The sequence below is a fragment of the Trachurus trachurus genome (assembly GCF_905171665.1).
Source record: "Trachurus trachurus genome assembly, chromosome: 11".
Taxonomy (NCBI): Eukaryota; Metazoa; Chordata; class Actinopteri; order Carangiformes; family Carangidae; genus Trachurus; species Trachurus trachurus.
Genome location: NC_139904.1, coordinates 2,240,001 through 2,266,233, shown reverse-complemented (window position 1 = coordinate 2,266,233; position 26,233 = coordinate 2,240,001). Strand labels below are relative to the sequence as shown.

The 26,233-nt window shown below is 45.5% G+C and overlaps 1 protein-coding gene across 3 annotated transcripts in view; it reads left to right on the top strand.

The window, feature by feature from the left end:
* Window positions 1-1,883: 1,883 nt before the first annotated feature.
* Window positions 1,884-26,233, top strand: part of cica (capicua transcriptional repressor a) — a 75,873-nt gene continuing 51,523 nt past the window's right edge. For all 3 annotated transcript variants that reach the window (XM_083982129.1, XM_083982128.1, XM_083982127.1), the window contains exons 1-3: window positions 1,884-2,240; window positions 11,114-15,259; window positions 20,017-20,299. In XM_083982129.1, the coding sequence (XP_083838255.1) occupies window positions 11,369-15,259; window positions 20,017-20,299 (4,174 nt within the window). In that variant the 5' untranslated portion in view covers window positions 1,884-2,240; window positions 11,114-11,368. The remainder of the gene's footprint in view (window positions 2,241-11,113; window positions 15,260-20,016; window positions 20,300-26,233) is intronic.

Sequence of the window (26,233 nt, the reverse complement as noted above, 5' to 3'; positions counted from 1 at the left end):
GTGTGTGTGTGCGTGCATATGTGTGTGCGCATGTGTGTGTCTGTGTGTGTGTGTGTGTCTGAGTGTGTGTGTGGTGCATTTTCACAGATTCATGACTCATAACTTGTACATGTTACGCCTCATCAAATGTGTACACTAAATACATAGATGCTTCTGTGTGTGTGTGTGTTTGTCTGTGTGTGTTTGCGTTTGTGTGTGTCGGGGGAGTGGTTGCCTGTAGCGCCTGTAGTCTGTGTGTGTGTGTGTATGTGTGTGTCTGGGCGCAGTGTGTGTGTGTGTGCGTCTGTGTACACGTACGTCTTATGTAACACCCAGGCATGTTATAACTCCGCTGTGCCTGCTCTTGTGTGTGTGTGTGTGTGCATCTGTGTGTGTGTGTGTGTCTGTGTATATGTAGGTTCGTATACCCGCATGTGTGTGTGTGCGTGCATATGTGTGTGTGTGTGTGTGTGCCAGGCAGACTGCAGTGCTGCAACCAGCTCGCTGTGTATCATCATCATCATCATCATCATCATTGACCAAACTCGCCATCTGTGCCTGTAAGCTATAGAAACAGTGTGTCGCACTGCTGCACCGCAACACACACACACACACACACCATTAGTGTCTTATATATATATGTGTGTGTGTGTGTGTGTGTCAGTGTGTAGCTACCGTATCATATGTGTGTACTCGAGTCGTGCATGTTAAACTGTTTGCTTTAGTGTTTTTTTTTTAGCCTGTTTGCATGTTGTCTGGTTCTCTGCAGCCTATACCTGCTGACACACACACACAGACACACACACACCTCCATGCATGTGTGTGTGTGCGTCTGTGTGTGTGTGTGTGTGTGTGTGTATGTGGGTCACTCTCTTAGGAACCATAATCCCACAGTTTGGACCAACTTACTCACTGGGGTTTCTCTCTGTCTCTCTCTCTCTCTCTCTCTCTCTGTGTCTCTTCCTGTTTGGCCGAGCTGATGGCAACAAGCAGGATGACCTCACCGCAGCACGCGGTCATTGGCCTGCAGACCCCGCGCCTCTCAGCCAATCCGGCGCAGCTCTGGTGACGTATGGCCTCCGGCGGGCGCTCCGATTGGCTGCGAAGGCGGGACTTGGGGTTGCAGAGCTGCTCTGATTGGCTGAAGCTGCAGAGAGAAGGAGAGAGAGTGACAGAGAGGGAGGGGAAAGAGAGAAGAGAGAGAGAGAGAGCATGAGAATTTGGGAGTTGGTGTTCTTCTGCTTGTTGAAACTACACCTGTGGCTTCAGGAAGTGAATTGTAGAGAGTGTGAAACGCGATGCATCATGGGAGGTGACATGTTGCGCTTTATTAAAACTCGATAATGTCACATCATCAGGGGCTTTTTCCTTTTTTTTTCTTTCTTTCTTTTTTTTTACTCCCGTAAAGGAAGTCGAACCTGTTCTGAAAGCAGCAGCAGACAGCCCTCCCCTTTCTCCCTCCTCTTCCTCACCCATCCACTCCCACCTCTACATGTATCGTAGACAAATGAACGAGGGATGACATGACAAAAAGTGAAAAAAGACAGAAAAAGAGAAAGAAAGAGAGAGTGGTGTCTGTATATTTCACAGCCTGCGACGTGCCTGACTGCCTGACTGTGGAAGTAACGCGGACGTGCCCGCAGCGCGCTCTCTGATTGGCCGCCGCAGCCTCAACTCTCCTCAACAGCTGTTCTGTGTTTTCCCACACGCTGATTGGCCGCCGCAGCCCGTCCGTCAAATCCACTTTGACGCGAAGCCCCGCCCCCTCTGCGCTTCCCCGCCTTCCCATTGGCTACTGTACGCCGTCCGCGCCCGCCGATTGGCCCTCGCGGCTGGTTGTCAAGGCTTTGGGGGCTTCATTCACCATTTTGCGACTGTGTAAGTGTAGAGAATATAACAGGGCACTAGTTTTTTCTTTCCTCCTCCTTTTTTTTTTTTTTAAGTTGCTCCTCCGCCGCCGGAGAGAGAGAGAGCAAGCAAGAAGCAAGAGAAGGAGAGCGAGAAAGAGAAAGAGGGAGAGAAACATGAACGGCCGCTGAAACCGGAGCAGCAGCAGCAGCAGCAAAACAGCTGAAACGGAAAAAGGAAAAAGGAAGGAAGAAGAACCGAACCGGACCGGCCACCACCACCACCACCACCACCGCTGCCCTGCTTCACCTCCGGCCGACTGAGGCAGCGACAACAGCGGGTAGAGAGAGCAGAGGAGACCGCTGCTGTGGAGGAAAGACAACCAGACAGACAGCTACTATACATCAGCTGTGGTGAGTGTGTTATAAACCCTTTTCCTCCTGCAGCACTGCAGTGTGTGTGTTGTCAGTGTGTGTAGTAGCCTATAGTGTAGCCTAAGTGTGTGTTGTCAATGTGTGTGTGTGTGTCAGTGTCAGTGTGTGTGTGTGTGTGTTCACCGTGGCTATAATAAACAGTGGAGCCCGAGAACCGAGCAGCAGCGTATTTTCCGATATATACGAGGGGCGGCCTGCAGAGAGGAGAGAGAGAAGAGAGGAGAGGAAAGAGGAGAAGAGAGGAGCACAGGGCGGATTGGTTGGGTGTCTTCTTCTTATTGTAGAGAGAGAGAGAGAGAAAAGAAGAGAAAAGAAAAAAGAAGAAGAGAAGAGAAGAGAAGGAGGAAAAGGGAGCGGTGCGGTGCGACTCAAACTTTTCCACTAGAAATAAATTGAACGCCATAACAGAAGAGAAGAGAAGAGAAGAGAAGAGCCGCTGGACTTCCGAGAAGAGAAGAGAACAACTGTTTTATTTTTCTCCTGCGTTGTTCATGTTGTTGTTGAAGCAATAAGAAAATAGAAAAAGAAAACTCCTCCTCTACCTCTACCTCTTTTCTTCTTTCATTCTCTCACATTGACATATTTTCTTCCTCTTTTTTCATGAATCAACGTGGCTTCTCTGAATTAACTAGGCCTTACTCCCCCCTTCTCTTCCTCTCTTCTCTCTCTTCCTCCTCTCTGGACACTTGACAAAGTTAACCCCGGCACCGACACCTCCTCCCCGGCTGCTGTTTCTATCCGTGCGCCCGGTCACAGCCGACTGTCACTTTCCTACAGGCCCACACAACACAACTACTACACAACTACACAACGCGACTTTTTTCTTTTTTATTATTATTATAATTATTACTAAGTGCGTAAGTTAACGTATCCATCCGCCGGGAATAATAGTCTATAAGGATCAATATTGCGCCGTTAAACCGGTTATTTCCCGGTGACTGACTGGCTGAATGACAGCGGTGGGAAAGGGGCCTTGTGTTGTGTTATGTGTGTGTATGTAGCCTATGTGTGCGTGTGTGTGTGTGTGTCATTGTGTGAGTGTGTGTGTAGTAGTTGTTGTAGTAGTAGTAGTAGTCGAGGCCTGGTCGCTGCTGCTGCTGCTGCTGCACGCTCTACGGCCTGCTGCTGTGTGTGTGTGTTGTGGAGTAAAACTGGTAGTAATCGCGGTACTACGAGGGCTTGACACACACACACACACACACACACACACACACACACACACACACACACACACACACACACACACACACACACACACACACACACACACACACACGGTGCTACCCAGGGCTAAACCCCGAGGTGACGACACCACCACCACCACCACAGGTCGTTTGCATGTCGTTGCTCCGTGTCAGGCCTAGAGGAGAAGGAGGAGGAGAAAGAGGAGGAGGAGGTGGAGGAGGTGAAGTTAACAGCTGTTATCTTCTCCCCTGGATTATGATTATGTCAGTGTATTTATACACCCGCCCGGGCCTGGCCCCTATAATAAAACACTGTAGAGCTAGTGCAGCTATAGGTAAAGAGCCATGCTGCAGGCCTGCAGAGTAAAGGTGTGTATGTGTGTGTTAAAGTTCACCACTGCACTGTTATAGTGAGTTTATAATGATAATAACGTAGAACATATGCGTCACATTTGTCATTATCTCTACAAATAAAGTGACTTTGTATTGATCTGCCACCAGTAGGTAACTTTAAAATGTGAATTTATAACTAATATTGACTGAGTGACAACTTGTATGATAAAAATAGAAGATGCATTTGTCATTATCTGTAAATATAAAGTGACTTAACCAGTAGATATCTGCCCTGTGGGATTATTATAGTGAATTTATAACTAATATCAACTTTTTACACTAATAATATAGAACATATGTTTAACGTTAATCATTATTTGGACATATAGAGTGACTTTATGTTAATCTGCCACCAGTAGGTAACATGTAAAGCTTTAAAATACATGTCCTGTGGGATTATTATAGTAAATTTATGACGAATATTGACTGAGTGACAACTTTTATGATAAAAATAGAAGATATATGCATATGCATTTGTCATTATCTGTAAATATAAACTGACTTTATGTTAATCTGCCACCAGTAGGTAACATGTAAAGCTTGAAAATACATGTCCTGTGGGATTATTATAGTGAATTTATAACAAATATTGACTGAGTGACAACTTTTATGATAAAAATAGAAGATGCATTTGTCATTATCTGTAAATATAAAGTGACTTAACCAGTAGATATCTGCCCTGTGGGATTATTATAGTGAATTTATGACTAATGTCAACTTTTATACTAATAATATAGAACATATGTTTAACATTAATCATTATTTGGACATTTAGAGTGACTTTATGTTAATATGCCACCAGTAGGTAACATGTAAAGCTTTAAAATACATGTCCTGTGGGATTATTATAGTAAATTTATAACAAATATCGACTGAGTCGCAACTTTTATTATAAAAATATAGGACATATGCATTTGTCATTACCTGTAAATATAAAGTAACTTTGTATTGATCTGCCACTAGGTAACTTTAAAATATCTGTCATGTGGGATTATTATAGTGAATTTATAACAAATATCAACTGCGTTATAACTTTTATAATGATAATATAGAGCATATGCTTCGCATTTGTCATTATCTGTAAATGTAGAGTGACTTTATATTGATCTATCACCGGTAGGTAACTTTAAAATATCTGTCATGTGGGATTATTATAGTGAATTTACAACAAATGTCGACTGAGTCTTAACTTTTAGATTATATGGTTAACATTAATCATTATTTGGACACATAATGTAACTTTGTATTGATCTGCCACCAGTAGGTAACAGGTAAAACTTTAAAAATATCTGTCCTGTGGGATTATTATAGTGAATTTAAAACAAATATCGACTAAATTGCAACTTTTATACTAATAATATAGACAAATGCTTCACATTTGTCATCAAATGTAAATATAAAGTGACTCTGTATTGATCTGACACCGGTAGGTAACTTTAAAATATCTGTCCCTTGGGATTATTACAGTGAATTTATAGCAAATATCAAACGATTCACAACTTTTGTTATAGATAGATAGATAGATAGATAGATAGATAGATAGATAGATAGATAGATAGATAGATGGTAATGATAATAATCAACATACATTATAAACAATAAAAGTACGTAAGTGGACCTTGTGGTGCCGTGTCAAAGGTCAGCTGACCTGAGAGGTCAACATCCTCTAGAGGCGCTCGGCATCGTGGGAAATCACATGGTAGAGCTAGGAAATAAAACAGTAGAAATAAAATCACACTGAGAAATATTCTATTACAAGTTAGAGTCTTAAATTTACTTACAGCTTTATGCAGAATGACCCCCCATCACACCCCCACTTCTCCCTACAGAGGGTTTTAATATATAGATTTAATCAACTCTGTGATCTAATAGAAATATTAGAGTTGTTCCAACACTTAAGTTGATTTTTATTTGAGTTTTCTTCTACTTTTTTAATGAAATAGTGAATTTATAGATTTACTTTACTGCCAGTGTACAACAGATTAAATAGAAAACAGTGTTTACAAAAGAACAAACTGTACAACATACAATATATTATATATATGCTGGTTGATTAATTGCACATTTAATTAACCTGTACAACACATAAACAGTGAAGGTGCAGACTAATGGAGGTTTTGTGAGAGTTCAGAGTTCAACAGTTGTCTGAGCTGTGTGTGTGTGTGTGTGTGTGTGTGTGTGTGTGTGTGTGTGTGTGTGTGTGTGTGTGTGTGTGTGTGTGTGTACGTACATGTGGCCTGTGTGGTCATACACTCTTTTTTTTTTATCAAGTTAACACACTTTCCACTCGATATAATAATCAGTTGCATGTTTCCTGAGTTGTAATGAGTTTGTTTTATTTATCCCAGTTGCGGTTGATAAAAACAGATTAAAGTGCCACGACACTATTTAAGGCCTATGACGTTTATAATGATAATAATGTAGAATGATATGGGTCACATTTGTCATTATCTGTAAATATAAAGTGACTTTGTATTGATCTGCCACCAGGAGGTAACTTGAAAATGTGAATTTATAACTAATATCAACTTTTATACTAATAATATGGAACTATTATGTTTAACATTAATCCTTATTCGGACATATAGAGTGATTTTATGTTAATCTGCCACCAATAGGTAACATGTAAAGCTTTAAAATATCTGTCCTGTTGGATTATTATAGTAAATTTATAACTAATATCAACTTTTACACTAATAATATAGAACATATGTTTAACATTAATCATTATTTGGACATATAGAGTGACTTTATGTTAATTTGCCACCAATAGGTAACATGTAAAGCTTTAAAATATCTGTCCTGTTGGATTATTATAGTAAATTTATAACAAATATTGACTGAGTCGCAACTTTTATAATAAAAATATAAGATATATGCATATGCATTTGTCATTATTTGTAAATATAAAGTGACTTTGTATTGATCTGCCACCAGTAGGTAACTTTAAAATATCTGTCCTGTGGGATTATTATAGTGAATTTATGACTAATATCAACTTTTACAATAATAATATAGAACATATGTTTAACATTAATCATTATTTGGACATATAGAGTGAGTTTATGTTAATCTGTCACGAGTAGATAACATGTAAAGCTTTAAAATACATGTCCTGTGGGATTATTATAATTGATTTATAACTAATATCAACTTTTACAGAACATATGTTTAACATTAATCATTATTTGGACATATAGAGTGATTTTATGTTAATCTGCCACTGCTGTCGTTTTTTTTTTTAAACTCTTCTACTTGTTTTCTTGTTTCCTTCCTTCACCTCACATGATTTAAATCAGCTTCACTCTGCCCTACGGTCATGTTTAAATTACTACAGTATATATTCATGTCAGCTTGTTAGTTGCTGTACTGTAAGAAAGAAAAAAAACCAACCAACCAACCAACCAACCAACCAACCAACCAACCAACCAACCACACAGTCAGTCAGCCAGTAGCTCTCCTGTCTGTAAATGCACTTTTCCCTGGCTGCGTGTTTCACAGAGGGGAGTGTGAGTTGCATCAGTCTTGTCTTTAAGCTGTTATCATTAGGGCCCATGACTCTGACACCAGCTGTTGTACACAGTGCACACTACTGAGTAAACACACGTAGCATACCACTATCGTGACCAAGTAAGGCCGGACGGCTGCCAAATTATTTTATGGCTGGTGGCTGCTGCTGCTGGCTGCTCTACGGCTGTCTGTCTGTCGGTCCTAAATAGGGATTTACATAGGGCACAATGATGGCTGTGAGCTTTCTGCGTGTGTGTGTGTGCAGCTATCAACTATCATCACATAGATGTTTGCTGTGTGTGTGTGTGTGGCCTTGAGACAGGCGGCACTCATCTCTGAAAATGGATTTCTCTCCAGCCGATATGATGTGGCAGATATTAAAAGGACTTGAATGAATGTAAGCTTTCACAGACGAGCAGAGGGAGGGAGGAGGGGAAGGAGGGGAGGGAGAGAGAGAAAAAAAGAAAAGAAAAGACAGAGGCAGACAGAGAGAAACGACTGGTGGGAGGACGAATGTAGAAACAGGGACAGTCATAGACACACGTGTGCGTTTTTTTTTTAACAAGACGGTGAAAACAAGTCGTTTAGCATTAATCATTATGTGGACATATAAAGTGACTTTATGTTAATCTGCCACCAGTAGGTAACATGTAAAGCTTGAAAACACAAATCCTGTGGGATTATTATAGTGAATTTATAACAAATATCAACCGAGTCACAACTTGTAAAATAATAATAATAATATAGAACATTATCTGGACACATTAAGTGATTTTATATTGATCTGCCACCAGTAGGTAACATGTAAAGCTTTAAAAAATATCTGTCCTGTGGGATTAATATAGCAAATTAAAAAACAACTATCGACTAAGTTGCAACTTTTATACTAATAATATAGAACATATGCTTCACATTTGTCATCAAATGTAAATATAAAGTGACTTTGTATTGATCTGCCACCAGTAGGTAACTTTAAAATATCTGTCCTGTGGGATTATTATAGTGAATTTATAACAAATATCAACTTTTATACTTTGTATTATAGATTATTTTGTTATCATTAATCATTATTTGGACACATACAGTGACTTCATGTTAATGCAAATGGTAGGTAACATGTAAAATTTGAAAATATCTGTCCTGTTGGATTATTATAGTGAATTTATAACAAATATCAACTGTGTCATAACTTTTATAATGATAATATAGAGCATATGTGTCGTCATTGTCATTATCTGTAAATATAAAGTGACTTTGTATTGATCTGACACCGGTAGGTAACATGTAAAACTTTAAAAATACATGTCCTGTGGGATTATTATAGTGAATTTATAACTGATATCGACTAAGCCACGACTTTCATACTAATAATATAGAACATATGTTGAGCATTAGTCATTATTTCGACACATAGTGACTTTATATTATATTAAACTTAAAAAATATCTGTCCTGTGGGATCATTATAGTGAATTTATAACAAATATCGACTTAAATTGCAGCTTTTATACTAATAATATAGAACAAGTCGCTGCTGACGAGCTCGGTAGTAGCTGCAGCGAGTGGATTGAGAGTCAGAGAGGAAGACGAGGTTGTTGTCAGTCGTTGTTGTTGTTGTTAGCATCGTAGCTCCGAGGAGAGACTCTTGTATTGGAAGAAATGAGGCAGAGAGCAACACACAGCAACAGTTTGGCTCCTGAGGCGAGTCCCACGCCAAGCAGCAGCAGCAGCAGCAGCAGCACACAGCAAACAAACCAGTTAAATGACAACACACACACACACACACCGAACCACGACTACAGCCTCCCCTGTTCAAGAAGTCAGCAAAAAAAAAAATCAAAAAAAAAAAAAATCAATGTGTTTTACTTTTTTCTGCTGTGAATGGAGCAGGAGATATTCTGAATGACTTCTTTTTTTTTTTTTTTTAAAGAGCACGGCGGCGATACTGAATGACTCTTGGTGTGGAATAACAATTATTCTGCTTTTTTCTGGCTACATGACTGCAGCAGAAAATGAGGAGGATAGAGACTAATAAGTGGAAGGAGAAGAGGAGAGAAAAAGGGAAAGATGAGATGAGAGGTAAAAATCAATATCAGAGAGACACAGAGAGAGATAGAGAAAGCAGGGGATGAGAATGAACGTGTAATACTAGCAAAGAAAGATAGATAGATAGAGAGAGAGAGAGAGGGAGGAATAAAGTAACGGGAAGTTAGGTAATGGTCTTCCACAGGAAATGGAGTTTGTAGGGGCGGATTGACTCTCCGCTTTGAAATACATAGATAAAGGTCGCCACCGAGAGAGAGAAAGAGAGAGGGAGGGAGGGAGAGACAGAGAGAGAGAGAGAGAGGAGAGAGAGAAAGGGAGGGTTTCAGTATGCGAGTGAAGAAGGAATTCCCCCGCCTCTACTGCCCCGGCCAAGAAGTAGTGTGTGTGTGTGCGTGCAGAAAAAGGCTTGTCTGGGCAAATTGCAAAGTGCTCCTCAGTATTTCCATATAGTGTTGTTGGTTAGTGTGTCTGTGAGTGTGTGTGTGTGTGTCTGTGTTGTGTTTATCCTACAATAACATGGCCTCCTCCTGTGTTCCCTCTCTACCTGGTGGTGTGGATGTGGATGTGGATGTGGATGCAGGTTGCCTTATTGTGTAACCGTGTGAGTAGAAGCAGGTTATGTAATGAATTAATGTGTAATGAATTTGTAGATGAGTCATGTTTATTACTACAGTGGCGAGCGACAGTGGTGGTGGCGGACGACAGTGGCGCATCATCATCATCATTATTATTATCATTTTGTGGGGAAATACGTTTTCTGAAGTTAAAGGGATAGTTCACCCAAAATTCAAATTTCACTCACCGTCATGTCGGCTATAAGAGCTGGGAGTAGTTTCAGAGTCCTCTGTGGCTTCTCTGAGTTACAGCGGGGGTCCGTGCAGCAGTATTTGTCCATATAATGGTTGTGAATGGTGCTCACTTTTCTTCGTCCATAAAGACACACCAAAAAACATCCAAATACCTCCATACTGCTCGTATGTAATGTCCCTCTTGTATTGAAGACCCGACATGAGAAATTGTTCCGCCGGTCAGTGCAAATCATGCAAAATTTGCTTGAAACATAGACTTATTTAATTTTTTTCGGAACAATTTCTCATGTTGGGGCTTCAATACAAGAGGGACATTACAGACGAGCAGTATGGAGGTATTTGGATGTTTTTTGGTGTGTCTTTTTAGACGAAGAAAGTTGGTATCCATTGAAAACCATTATATGGACAAATACTGCTATGCGAACCCCCCCGCTGTAACTCAGAGAAGCCACGGAGGACTCTGAAACTTCTCCCAGCCCTTAGTCCACTTGAGGGGGAGGAGATAATGAGTGAAATTTGAATTTTGGGTGAACTATCCCTTTCATGTGTAATGAATTTGTAGTCATATACTCTACAATACTCTACGGCGACAGTGGCGCATCATCATTATAATGATTTCATGGGGGTTTTTCAAGTTAAAATGAGACTCCCACCACTACTACTTCTGTTGTTGCCGTGCTTTTATTTTGAAACTACAGGCCTCTTTGATGTCACTCGAGTGTTTTCACAGATGTTTGATTTTGATTCAGTCTGTCACTTTTCTCTCTTTCTCTCTCTCTGTCGGTGCAGTTAGTTAGTTAGTCGCTCCGTCCGTCCGTCCGTCCTGTGCTGCTGAATCGGCTTTGTGCATGTCTGAATGTGTTTGCCACATGAGTAACCCACGCTCCCTGTTCCCTTTCTCTCTTTTTCAGAGTCTCTTGGAATAAGGTGGTGGGCAAGTGCCGAAGTCGCACAACTCAGGCCAAGAAGAAGAAGACGGCGAGGACAAGGAGGACAAGGAGGAGACAGGAGGATGAGAGAGACGGGGGAATAGAGAGAACGGAAAAAGGAGGGGAGAGGAGAGAAGAAAGGCCAAAGGAGAATCTCTGGGATAAATAAATAAATAAATACATTTAAAAAGACTTGTTTGGAGAAGGAAAAAAAAGAGGGGCGAGCTAGATGAAAAGATGAAGCCGATAAAGAAGCGCTCGCCTCCCTCCACTCGGGCCAAAGGGGGGAAGCGCCGCGGCAACGGGGACGCCGCCGCCGAGGGGGGCGGGGCCAACGGCGGCGGCGGCGAGAAGAGAGACTCGGATGAGAACCGAGACAGAAGCCGATCGCCGCAAAACCAAACTTCCTCCTCCTCCTCCTCCTCTTCATCCTCCTCCTCTTCCTCCTTCTCCTCCTCCAACAACTCGCACTCGTCGTCCCGGGCCGAGCCAATCAGAGGCCGGGATTCCTCCGGGGAGGCGGCGGAGACGGGGGAGGGGCTGTCCGAGACCGCGGCGACTGCGACGACGGCGACATCGCTCGTCGTGATGGATTCTGAGAAGCTGTTGGCGGCATCGTCGTCCGTTGTTGTTGACGACAGGTCGGGGAGGTCGTCGGGCGGCATCGGTGGCATCGTTGGCGGCATCGGCGGAGGCGGTAGCCATAGCGACAGCAGCGGCAGCAACAGCAACAGCAGCACGCCGAGCGCCAACAACAGCCCGAACCCGGCCGCCAGCCGCAAGACCGCCACCTTCAAGGCGCGCGTCCCCAAGAAGAAGTACACCTCCGAACACTGCCTGTCGTCTAACGCTGCTGCTGCTGGTAACCATAGCAACCCCGCCTCCTCCTCCTCCTCCTCCAGCACGCCACCTCCCCTCCCTCTGAGCGGCGGCGGCGGTGGCGGCGTCCTCAACCACGGGTCGACGGCGGCAGCGGGAAGCGATGGCAACAGCGGCATCTCGTATCCAGACATCAGCAGCGGCGGCGGACAGAGTCGGAGCCTGATGGACGACTTCCACCACGGCCGTAGTCATGACGACGGCGGCGGCGGCGGAGGCTCGCCAGGACCGCCCACGCTGTCGCTCAGCGCGGTGGAGCGGGAAAGACACGGAGGAGGACGAGGAGGAGGCGATAACGTGGTGGCGAGGGAGGCGGAGCGAGTGTCGCCCAGCCCCCTCCCCCGCTGCTCCTCCACCGACACCGCCAGCGAGCACTCGGCCGACCTGGAGGTGGTCGGCATGGCGATGGCGATGTCCGCCGCCGCCGCGCACGCCGCCACCGCAGCAGCAGCAGCAGCGTCCACCAGTCTCCCCGACTCAGACGCGCTCGCCAAAGGACTGAAAAACCAGCGCGTCCTCGCCCGCCAGCTCAGGAGGAGGAGCGAAGACGACGAAGGCGGCGGCGGCGAGCGGCGTGGTGACGAGGGAGCGGCGTGTTCTTCGGACTTGGTTTTCCGCGCCGGCGTCGTCCGCAAGGTGAGCGGCGAGTACGGCAGCCTGGAGGTGCAGCTGAACGGCGAGAAGACGCTTTGCCGCTACCCGTACAGACACGACAGCCCCGCGGGCGCGGCGGTGGACATCATCCTGGACGCCCCGCCGCCCGGCGTCCATCCCATCGCCATCGGCACGCGGGTGTGCGTGCCGTTCGGCAACGAGGAGTGCGGCGAGGGCCAGTGGCAGTGGTACCGCGAGGGCGTGGTCACTCAGGTAGACACTCACCCCGCCGTGGCCAACCGCTACCGCGTCCTGCTGTCCGACTCCGTGGACGACGGCGACGAGGACGGTAGAGTGGCGGCCGGTCCCACTCAGGCGGTTTGGGTGTCCCGGCAAACGCTGCGGCTCCTTCTGCCGCCGTGGGACTTAGATTTACCGTGCAGCAGTAGTAGCAGCGTCGGCGTTGGTGTTGCCGTTGGCAGCGGTGGACGGGAAGGAGAGGACGCTCACGTTCGAGAGAAGGAGCGGGAACGCGAGGACCGCGAGGAGCTGGACGTGGAGCAGGAAGTCTGTCGCCTGAGCCGGGGGATGGCGGCGGCAGCGGCGGCGGTGCTGGGCCGAGGGATCCCCTACCCCGGAATGGTCCCCGTGTCGTCGTCGTCAAGCCACCATGGCAGCATCGCCTCCAGCATCGCCTCCTCGCCGGTGACGCCGTCGGTGCTGAGCATGGCGCCGGGCCGCGAGTGGGAGATGGAGAAAGACTTGGAGCGAGAGCGAGAACGAGAGCGGGAGCGAGAGCGTGACAGCATGAATCAGCAGCAGCAGCAGCCGCCGCTGCCGCCGCCGCTCCCCTACATGCCGCTCACCCCCGAAGAAGACATGGAGGTGTCGCACTTCAACATGGTCCCGATGGGGGCGATCATCCCCGGCGGCGGCGGCAAACCAATGGGTCATCACCCGCCGCCGCATCATCATCATCATCCCCACCACCATCATCACCGCCACATCGTCTCCAAGCCGCCGCCGCCCGGCTACCTCAACCCGCACCTGTCCGTGGTGCGCGGCATCGGGATCCCCTCCGCCCACCTCGCCTTGAACCCCCACCCGCCGCCGTCGCCGGTGCTGCTGGGTCTCGATCCCGCGACGGCGGCGGTCGCGGCCGCGGCTGCCGGCGTCCTCGCCACGCCGCAGCTGCCGCCGCTCCCGCCCATCTCCTCGTCAACGGCGTCCTCCTCCAGGATGGATAATAAAGCCTCAGGAGGAGGAGGAGGAGGAGGTTCTTCAGGCGGCGGCGGCGGCGGTGGCGGTGGCGGATCTGGATCGGGTTCGACTTCCTCGTCGTCCTCGCGTTCCCGCACGCCGCTCACCGCCGCCCAGCAGAAGTACAAGAAGGGCGACGTGGTGTGCACGCCGACGGGCATCCGCAAGAAGTTCAACGGGAAGCAGTGGCGGCGGCTGTGCTCGCGGGAAGGTTGCTCCAAGGAGTCGCAGCGCCGCGGCTACTGCTCCCGACACCTGTCCATGAGGACCAAGGAGATGGAGGCGAGCGGCGGCGTCGGGCGGGAGAGGGGCGGCGGCGCCAGCAGCACGGGCACGCTGACGCCGTCCGACCTGCGTCTGGGCGGCGGCCGCGCCAGCTCCGAGTTCGACTGGGACGAGACGTCGCGGGAGAGCAGCGAGGCCAGCAGCCGCGGCGGCGACTCGCGGCCGCGCCTCGTGCTCCCGTCCCTGCTCCCCCAGGACTTGTCGCGCTTCGACTTCGACGAGTGCGAGGCGGCGACCATGTTGGTGTCGCTGGGCGGCGGCTCGCGCTCGGGCACGCCGTCCTACTCGCCCATCTCCAACCAGTCGCCGTTCTCGCCCACGCCGTCGCCCTCGCCCTCGCCGCTCTTCGGCTTCCGCCCCGCCAACTTCAGCCCCATCACGGCGCCCGCCTCGCTCACGCCGCGCCGCAACCGCCAGCTGAGCGGCACCAAGATGGGCGCGATGCCCGGTGGCGCCGCCGAGCGAGAGCGCCACCTGTCGGGCATCGTGCCGACGTTCCAGACCAACCTCACCTTCACCGTTCCCATGAGCCCCAGCAAGAGGAAGCTGGACTCGCACCCGCCGCCGCCGCTGCCGCTGTCGCTGTCCGCCGTGCCGGACTACCAGACCAAACCGGAGCAGCAGCAGCAGCTCATGGGCGTCGTTGGCGTTGGCGGGATGCTTGGCGAGCCGCCGCTGGGCCACAGCCCCGCCGCCTTCAGAGTCCTCTCGCCGCAGAGCCAGCCCACCACGCCGTCCTCGCTCTCCTTCCCGCGGCCGCGCAGCGCCACCAGCCGGCCGCCGTCCTCGGCCGCCTCCACGCCGCCGCCCATGCTCGTCTCCCCGACGCCTCCCTCACCGCTGCCCCAGGAGCCCTCGCCGCGCCGCATCGTGCCCCTGCGCGACTCCCCGGTCATTGTGCGCAACCCGGACGTCCCCCTCGCCAAGTTCTCCGACGGCCCGCTGGGTCGGCGGGAGAGGAGCCGGTCCCGGGAGCACAGCCAGCCGCAGCACCACGCCGCCGCGCCGCCGGGCCTGCAGGCGCCCGTGCCCATCAACGGCGCCGCCACCAACGGGGCGGTTCTCCTGCGCAACCCCACATCCACACTCGTCCTGGTCACATCCAGCTCGGTAAGTCCACATTTCTGTGTCCAAACCGAATGATGCTTCATATGCTCCAAATGCAGTTTAATTCAGTTTCAGAGAGGTGGAATAAACCTTTTCTTAAAGGGATAGTTCAACATTTATGGCAAAGTGGCCCATTGCCATAATCCCTATAGTCATAGCAGTAGGTTCGTTACCTTTAAATGTCGGTGCAAGCTATTTTTAGAACGGCGGAGCAGAGCCGTGAGCTGCTCAGAGCTACGCTACGGAGGCTCATGGGATTTCTTGGTTTCCCTCATCAAACTCATCAAATACACAATCCAACAACTCCACAACGCTCTGGTGGACAAGTTGTGACCTGCACATTCACCACACTATGAGATAATAACACAACGTTACCAGACAGAGTTGGAGGGAAATGCAGAGACTGCTTGATGAAAAACTGCCCCCGGCAGGAACGCGCATCAGCGGTTTTGCATGTATTTCCCTCTACAACAACTCTGTCTGGTAACGTTCTGTTATTAACGTTCTGTAATACCGTAAAACACCAAATAAGGGCCCGGGCGTTTATTTGCTTTAATCGCTCAAATCAACCGGCGTTTATTAGGGACCTGCGTTTATTTGGGACCTGCGTTTATTAATAGTGTTCAACCTGGACCTCCTTCTGGGGAAAGAGGCTTCACTCCGTGGCGGCAGGCGGCGGTGGAATGATACGTGCGTTTCTCAAGGCATTACTGTAAATACGGCCGGGGCGGACTTGTTCTCTCTCTCGCTGACCTCCGCGGTCCTGGCCCGCACAGGTACCAGGAGACCGAGACCCCCCGTCATGTCGGTCCTCCGCCCTTCTTGATCCGCCGCAAGTTGCAAAAACCCTGCGGACGCCCAGTCTCTCCACTCCTCTCCCTCACTTCAGCACCTGTGTTGGCTCGCACCACCGTCCTTTTTTTTATTATTATTATTTAAAACGAGGAGCGAGCCGAGCCGAGCCGACACTGTGCAGCCCAGGACAGGTGCTGAAGTGCGGATGAGAGGAGTGGACAGACCGGGCAGGAGCAACCAGCTGACGTCTCGTCGGTCCTCGGCCGTCTTTAACGTCACGAGACACCCGCTATATTTGCATAGAATATTTTTTGACAACCAGAAAAACAATGTTTGACCCGGCGTTTATTTGGGATGGGCGTTTAATATAAAAAATATTTTGCTACACCCGGCGGTTAATTGGGACCGGCGGCAATTTGGGACTCGGCCCTTATTTGAAGTTTTACGGTATCTCATATTATATCACAACTTGTCCACCAGAGTGTTGTGGAGTTGTTGGATTGTGTATTTGATGAGTTTGATGAGGGAAAGACGTAAATACTGCTTGCACCGCGCAGAGCTCACGTCTCTGCCACGGCGATCTAAAAATAGCTTGCACCGACAATTAAAGGAAATGAACCTACTGCTATGACTATAGGGATTATGGCAATGGGCGAATTTACCAAAATGTTGAAATATCCCTTTAAACAGATCAAAAGTAAAATGAAATCAGGTGAACAGTGAAACTGAATGACGTTTCAGTCAGAAAGTGGAAAGAGGAAAAAGTCTCCATGTAAACCCAACTAGTGTGAACAGTTCAGCAAGTGGAAGATGAAATGATCTCCAAAAGGCATAACGTTACAGATGACACATTCCCTTTATAATCTTAAACAATATAGATATTTTTTATTTATTTTCGTCTTTTCCATTTTCAAAATGACAGAAAAGGAAAAGGGTTTAGGAAATAGTTCAGGAAACTATCACAGTGTGTAAATAGTAAATATCTTGTCTGATTCCTTGGTCAAAGTTCTCTGAGAGCTCAAGTCTCCTGGGTTTCCCATTCTTCTGCAGGCTGCTGCTTTGTTTCTCCTTTTTCACTCTGAAACTGTAGAAAACTAAAATAATAACACTGATATTGATTTGTTTTATGTTTAACTTCATGTCTTTTGGAGATCATTTCATCTTCCACTTGCTGAACTGTTCACATTAACAGAAAGATTTTAAACCAGCAGTGCCCAAACTTTTGCATGACGACACTGTATGTGCATGAACTCTTTGACTCATCGAGTACAGTTTGTACCGAGCCGGTGGCGTCCATGAGCTTTAAGGCACTGAAAAATTTACAACATGCATTAAGAAATATTACATATTCATGTCATGAATATGAACGTTTGAAATTCCTCGAATGTTTTTTTTCTGACGCAGTAATTTACCTTTGATCAATCATCTCTGTTCTGTGTTTTTGTCAGTGATGTAGAAACTCCTCCATGAAACTGAATTTTTAAAAATCGACACAGAAAATGTTTATGTTGAAATGAGACCAAGTCCAAGACCATTTTCAAGACCATTACTGTATTCAGTAACAGAACTTATAATAATCACGTGGCTTGATATTTAGGCCTACATTATTACTCAGCTTAAAAGAAAATATCATTTTCTATAAAATGTATATCAAGAAATTTCTGATTGTTCATAATATGTTTTGTAAGAAGATAGTCCATCAATTGAATTCAAAACTGATTTCTGTAATTAATCGCAATTAACTTATCAACAAATAAACTGCATTTGTCCACTTACGACTTGAGCTTATAACGAATATTAGTATATTTAAATTCAAAGACTCTTTTAATGGCTTTGAACACAGTTTATCTCCTGTGAAGTACAAATTTGGCATAAAAAAGGCACCTTGCTTTTATCCTCCAACATAAATAATAACAAAACCCAGGCCTACATGTGTTGAAGTGCAGGTTTCCTTTTTTCCTACCAAGCTGTGCGCACGAAAAAACAAAAACAACCACATGGCACTGAATTTCCCTCTATAAAGTAAATTGAATAGCTATAGACCGATCGGTTCATTGTAAAACTTTTATTTATTGATCTATCCACCACTTTATTTCCCCATGATCCACTGCGTCACACCACAACGGAAGTCGGTTTTCAACTTCCGTTTCACTCCATAGAAGCATTCTAGCGGTAGGCACCAAATGTGGGGGCTCCGCCGCTCCGGGCTGCCCAAACCATTTTGACTAAATAATCCGATGTTTGTTAAGTCTATAAAACGAATTATTGAACAAACATTACTATTTCAGTGTGCACGTTATTGTAATTAGTCATGGTTATCGTAGTTGTTAGCTTTGCTGCTGCTGACAGCTAACAGCAGTAGCTAAGCTAACATCAGGACGTCAGCTGTTAAAACCCTCCCGTTGTCGGACACGACATGAAACTACTCCAGTTAACTCAATCATGTTGTAACCTTTTTACAGTCTATGGTTGTAACTAGGATATCCGCTGGACAAAATATATTTTTCATGGGCCGTTTATTGAGTTATTTAAGACACTGCAGTGCTAACGGCTAACAGCTAACAGCTAACGGTTAGCCCAGTTAGTCTTTCCGGTGGAATCGAGTGTCATGGCGACACCCAGCGTCATTCTCCGCAAAGTGGTGGATAGGTGGTGATTTCTGTACAGACAGAGCCCCAAGGCAGCGCTGCTCTTTTGTCCAGTTCACACATGAAGCTTCACTTTTCATTCATTCAAACAAACTAAACACACATTCAACAGCTGATCAATGAGACTAACATTTATCGCATAAAAAGAATGAAACCAGCTGGCGGTAAACCTCTAAAGACCTGCGGGTGAGTTAATCAGCTCTGTGTCTTACCCCGGCGGCATGGCGACGCAGTGTAACCGGCCTGAGGGCTCCGTAGACCGGGCTAATGCCTCTGTGATGCCCCGTTAGGTCGCTGCTGCAGGTGGAGCTTCACGTCGTCGGAGCAAACTTCATAACAGGCGTCATGTGGATAAACTAACTGCATATTGGGCATCTAAAACGGTTAATTACTCACATGAAAAAATATTAAAAACCTAATAAAGTGAAGAATAACAGCGCTACAGCGGGTACTTCCCTGTTTTGCCTGCACACGTCACTAAAGGTTATGGGTCAGCCGCCACCGGAAGTAAACAAAACGGCGTTAATTTTTTTCTTCTTTTTTTTTAATGCGCTAAATGTTTAAAATCAATAGCCAAAATGAACGCCTTAACTTTGACAGCACGAATTTATAGGTTATCATGCTATTATTTTACTTGAGATCAACATCATGACACCTGCACTAAAAATGAGTTTGACACCGTTGGTCTAAACCAGATTTAATGTGAACAAAGTTTGGATTGAACCATAGACTGTAAAGGATTGAACAGAAGAACACAAGTCTCCTCCAACTGTTGATACCAAGTTTTTCAGATGGTTACACAAGCAGATACTTTAGTAGAACAATTTTAGTTATTTTAAAGTTATTGAATTACATCAGATAAACCAAAGTGAGACATTTGTCCCTGCAGCTGTGGTCTTGACTTGTGGTCTTGAGGAAAAAAATCCTGAGTCCAGCAGCTCGACCAAGACCTTGGAAATGTGACCTCAAGGCCGGTCTCTAGTAGTACTACAACACTAGACTGAGAGCCTTTCACAGTAAAAGCATGACATCAGAAAAAACATCTGTGTTGTTGTTGGTGTTTTTAATATTTGTATATAGCCTAGCTTTTTATTCTACTATCTATCTAATTACTATCTATCTATCTATCTATCTATCTATCTATCTATCTATCTATCTATCTATCTATCTATCTATCTATCTATCTATCTATCTATCTATCTAATTGATTATATGTTTTCTCGCTTTTATTATCTGCTTTTACTTAAAGTATCTTTATCTTTATCTTTATCTTTATCTTTATCTTTATCTTTATCTGTATCTTATCTTCCTGTAAAGTCTCTGACTCCGGCCACGGGGAGCCACACCTCCCTGTCCAGCCCCTCCGCCCCGGGGTCGATGTCCACCTCGTCGGGCTCGGTGCTCCTGTCCTCCTCGGGCTCGGGGGGCCGGGAGCGGGAGAGGAAGCCCGAGGGGGGCCACCAGGACGCCTCCGGGGGGGCGCTGCCGCAGCCCGTGGCCTGCCACCCGACCCCCACCGCCCTGCTGCCGCTCATCCTGCCGGCCGAGTCGCCTCACCCGGCGCCGCGCAAGCAGATCATCATGGGACGTCCAGGCACCGGTGAGAAAAAAGAAAAAGAAAAAAGCTTTTATCTCTGAATCGCGGCCTCGTGCTTCTTGCTTCTTGCTTTCATTATCTCTCTCAGGTTCTGGCCGAGTCATCAGAGTACTATGGCTATGACTCATGTTCACTGTACTATTGTTTGTTTGCAGTGTAGGAACAGAAAGCAAAGGTGAAGGAGACTTCCCCCTCGGCCCTCCATCTGCAATTTTAGGGTCATTTAAGACTTTTTTATGAAGCTATTAAAGGATATTTAGTCAGATTTTTGTTTTATTTTGAAAGTGTTCGATTTTAAACAGTTAGTGTTTGCCTTCATGCGTGTTATACTAACAGGGATAGTTTGACATGTTGGCAAATTGGCCCATTGCCATAACCCCTATAGTCATAGCAGTAGGTTCGTTACCTTTAATTGTCAGTGCAAGCTATTTTTAGATCAGCGGGGCGGAGACGTGAGCTCTGCATGGTGCAAGTGGTATTTTCGCCTTTCCCTCATCAAACTCATCAAATACACACTCCAACAACTCCACAACGCTCTGGTGGACAAGTTGTGACCTGCACATTCACCACGCTATGAGATAATAACACAACGTTACCAGACAGAGTTGTTTTAGAGGTAAACACAGAGACTGTTGATGAAAAACTGCCCCCGACGGAAACGAGCATCAGTGGTTTTGCATGAATTTCCCTCTAAAACAACTCTGTCTGGTAACGTTGTGTTATTATCTCATAGCGTGGTGAATGTGCAGCTCACAACTTGTCCACCAGAGCGTTGTGGAGTTGTTGGATTGTGTATTTGATGAGGGAAACCAAGAAATCCCATAATGAGCCTCCGTAGCGTAGCTCTGAGCAGCTCACGGCTCTGCTCCGCCGTTCTAAAAACATCTTGCAGCGACAATTAAAGGTAACGAACCTACTGCTATGACTATAGGGATTATGGTAATGGGCCAATTTGCCAAAATGTTGAACTATCCCTTTCATTTTATTGGCTTTTTATGGACATCCAGGAGTGTTTAGAAGCTGGGTTTGACCATCCAGAGGTGGATGTGCTGTTGTTGTAATAAAAGGCAGCCACTTCTGGTGGTGTCTGTCTGAGAGAGAGAGGATGAAAAGCTGTGGTGATGTTTCTGTCGGCTGCACTTTTGTGTCTCTACTTTTTTCAAAAGAAGAATCTATTCAGGTTTAAAAAAAAAAAAAGTCTGTTGTGAAAATATTTTGTCAGCTTCGTGTGAAAGAAAGAAAATTGGCCGCGGCGAGAAATTGAGGTGTTTAAATTCATCCTATACTTGTATGCTTGTTACCATGCCAACCTTGCGATATTATATTATATTATATTGTACAGTAGGCTATGGAAAAAAAAACTCAGAAAGAAGTAATGTTACTTTGAATTTATGAATATGGAGACGGTTTCCATTTATAAAAAGGCAGCGGCGTCTCATTTTGTGTCATTATGAAGCTTCTCTCTCTGAATCTGAAAACTGAAAGTGTCATAAATTCAGGGAGATATTAGTAATTTATAGGTTGTTGTGCATCGTCACAGGTCATATTGAGACTTGGATGGTGATAAATGTCAATGTAATATGGACGTGGCTGCAGCTACAGAGGGTTTTGTGCTATATAATATCTTAATTTTAATGTTTTTAATATTTAATATTTCATATAACTCTGGCTCGTCGGTCGTTTGGTCTATAATGATCATTTCTGGACTTGATTCAGATTAGTGAGTCTGCTGTGTGTAAGTTGTGACTCAGTGTGTGTGTGGTTGCTGAGTGTGCATGGTGGAAGAGGGGGAGGGCGGGGGGGAGGAGGGGGGTTACCCTTTTTGTATATGTGTGTGTATATATTTGTATGTGTGTGTGTGTGTGTGTGTGTGTGTGTGTGTGTGTGTGTGAGACAGAGATAAGCAGCGTTTGAGTGAAACTTCGAAAAAGGGAGTGAGGATATTGACATGTCTCGGCATGCAAGACTGAGAGCAGAGAGTGCAGAGAGCAACGAGGACATTCACACTCCCCCCTTCCTCCTCCCCCCTTTCCTCCCTCCTCCTCCTCCTCCACACACACTCTCACTAACACACACACACTAACACACACACAGACACACACTCATCTTGCAGTTCCAGACAATCAACAACAACCTCAGACAGGGGGCATCAAGGGCAAGTCCGGCGTGATGTGAATGTGTTTCATCACTAGTCTCAACTGCAAAAAAAAAAGAGAAAAAAAAGGAGTAATAATCGTATTGCCGTGTGGCGTGTTGTCATGGATACGCTGCTTCCACCGGTAGAATTAGCGCAGTAAAGCGTTGAGGGCCTGAGCTGATTACCGGAGCGCGCTTTTATTTTATTTCTCTCCCTTTCTATCCCTCTCTCTCTCTCTCTTCACACTTCTGCTGCTGCTGCTGCTGCTGCGACCGAGCCAGGTGGCTGTTAACGTTTCCTACCGCCATACATTTTTAAAAACACCTAGAGCCACAGCGGGCCCTAGAAACAAACACACACACACATACGCACACACACACACACACACACACACACACACACACACACACACACACACACACACACACACACACACACAGAGAGAGGCAGAAGGCAGCAGCAGCAGCAGCAGCAGCAGCAGCGGAGGCCCCACGGCTGAGATCTCTCTCCTAAATATAGACCAGGCAGCTCAAGTGCAGCTGCATTAGCATCACAAGTTTCATTACTGCTGCTCAGTGTACGAGTGCATCTGCAGACGAGAGGAGGAGGAGGAGGAGGAGGAGGAGGAGGAGGAGGAAGGAGGTGCAGCCGAGGTCCTGTATTGTGTTGCATTGTGTTGTATTGTTGTTGCACAGCAGCTCAGGAGCAACTTTTCTTATTGCGTTTTGCACTCTGTGTTAGTCAGAGGAGAGGACAGGTGCAGCTGTTCACTCCATCAGGTGTATTTTCTTTTTTCGCTGCTGTCTGCTCTTTTATTTTTTGAAATTTATCTTTTATTGACATTCAGAAACAGGCATTCGCAGCATATACATCATGTGAACTTCTTGCATCTGTTGTCTGCCCTAAATGCCGACATAGTATTTTAGTTTATATCCAAGTTATGAGAAGAAAAACTTACAACCATAACAACAGTTGAAACACTACTGGTTTGTGAAAATAAAATCCGGCCTATGAGGCGTGACATATTTGTAAATTTCTCCAATTTGTGATGAACAAAAGCTGTTATCTTTTCCATTTTCTAAATGTCCATTGTGATATCCATCCATATATTTATGGTTGGGCTCTCCGGTGATAACCATTTTCTGGTAATACTCTTTTTACAGGCCGCCAGCAAAATATTTACTAAGTGTTTATCTCTTTTCGGCCATTCCTGAGGTATGTGTCCAAAAAACATAGTCTTACTCTCAAGGGGTATTTCACATTTGAAGATATCCTGTAGGGCGTTGTGTATTTCTTGTCTGCTATTTTAAAAGGAAAAAGAAAACAGCAGACAGGGTTTTTCTGAGCTGCTCCTCCTGATTTATTTTCACATCTCCATCACCAAACACCATCACCACTTGGAGCTGGGAGATTCATGCAGCAGCGCCTCCTCAGGGTGTCGGCAGGTCCTGTTAAAGTTTGACGGATCTCGAGTCGTATTATTTAACACGTTGAAGAGGGAGGTGCTGCTGCCGGTGCTGAGAAACCCCAGAAAAAAGCCTGTGGTGCAAAAAGTAAAGTTGCATGATTCCAGTAATTCCCCCTTCTCTCTCTCTCTAAACCAGGGAACTACTTCACTAGTGGAGGATTAAAGGAATAGTTCACCGAAAAATGAAATTCAGTCATTAATAGTGACTCACCCTCATGCTGATGAATACTCCGGAGTAGTTTTTTATTCCTCAAAGTGCATCTGGAGACCCGGGAGGCCGGTTCAACGTAGTCCAACCAAAACTTTATATGAGAGTCAATAGGGTCCGACAAAAAAACGTCCGTAAAACTACACAAAAACCATTTAATATTCCTCCACACTGCTCGTCCACTGCAATCCAAGTGTCCTGAAGGGAGATAGTCCAGAGTTTACTGGAAACGACGTCATTTAGGACATTTTTACAGCCTAAACAGTCCTGGATTGAATTTGTCAAGGCACTCTCGCGTTCATGCGACGCACGCGTGCATCGGGCCCGACACAAACAGGTCCATAAAACTACACAAAAACCTTGAAATATTCCTCCACACTGCTCGTCGACTGCAATCCAAGTGTCCTGAAGGGAGATAGTCCAGAGTTTACTCAGGCAAATTCAATCCAGGACTGTTTAGGCTGTAAAAATGTCCTAAATGAGGTAGTTTCCAGTAAACTCTGGACTATCTCCCTTCAGGACACTTGGATTGCAGTGGACGAGCAGTGTGGAGGAATATTAAATGGTTTTTGTGTAGTTTTATGGATGTTTTTGTGTCGGGCCCTATTGACTCTCATATAAAGTTTTCATTGGACTACGAACCGGCCTCCAGGGTCTCCAGATGCACTTTGAGGAATAAAAAAACCCCATATGCTGAGTATTCATCAGCATGAGGGTGAGTCAACAATGACTGTGTAATTTCATTTTTTTGGTGAACTATTCCTTTAATACACATTTCTGGTGATAAGGCAGGACGGATTAACTTGTTCCTTTTAGCAGATAAGAGAAATGTCACTCGCTCTGTGACACCGAGGAGTTAGGAAACACGTTCGTTAGTACGATGATGATGATGACGATGATGTTGTTCTTTTTCTTCGTTTTTTTTTTTTTTTTTTTTATCTCTACGCTGTGACATTTAGTCGAGACGGAGCTGGAAAGTCGAGCAGATCAAATGGAAATCAGACCTGGTCCGACCACATCAGTGGGCGGAAAGTACGACTCAGCGCTTTCAGTGGGTCACATTCTGACTCGACTCGACACCAAAGGGTTAATTTACCGTTATTGACAATATCAACAGCGCTTCCTGTTGCTGCTGCACCGATCATTCACATCAGATGGAAATAAATACCATAGTACATTTTAAAAAACTGTCAGAGCTCGATGTTTCTCTCTCTCCCCCCCAGGTAACATTTAGGTTTAACTAGAGAATGCTGCATTTCCTGAAGGAAATACTGGTGAATGCTGAAAGCTGGAAGCCGAATGAGCTGAATAAATTGTTGAAACTATTAATGCTGAATTAAGTTAAGAAACTGCTGAAGAAATCTTGAAGAGATGAAATAATATATGAAGAATATGAAATAGTTTGAAATTACTTGAATTGTTGAAGATCAGTATGAAGAAATTGAAAGTCTGAAGTCGACTCAGATTTACTTAAAACTCACAGTTTGAAAACATTTTTGAACCATTACTAATGTAGATGAAACAATATCTGAATAGTAAAAGTAGAAGATGAAAGATGGAGGATGTATGAAATGGGTGCTAATTACTTGAATTAGTGAAGAATAGTATGAATGAATTGAAAGGTTAAAGTGCACTCAGATTTATTTAAAACAGTTTGAAAACATTTTTTGAACCATCGCTAATATAGATGAAACAATATCTGATGGAAATAAATACCATAATACATTTTAAAAAAACGACACACAGACTAATTAAAGCGTTTACATCAGATGTTTCTCTCTCCCCCTCAGGTAACATTTAGGTTTAATGAGAACAGAGATGTTCCTGTTAACAAACTAAGCACCTGAGCTCGTATTCACACTGCTGATTAAACCTGCACCAACAAACCGGCTGCTACATATCAGCTGTGTTTGCTCGTTGCAACAAGTATCACTTCTGCTTTCTCAACTTCTTTTTTTATTTTGAAAGGTTTTAGGAATTTGAATTAACCGTCTGTCACTCCACGTGAATTGGAAAGGAAAACATATGTGTTACTAAATAAATATATAATCATAATCAAACATTCATGGTGTGATGATGCCAGTCATCCATCGTCAGTTCCTCATTTTTAACCTGGTTTCATAA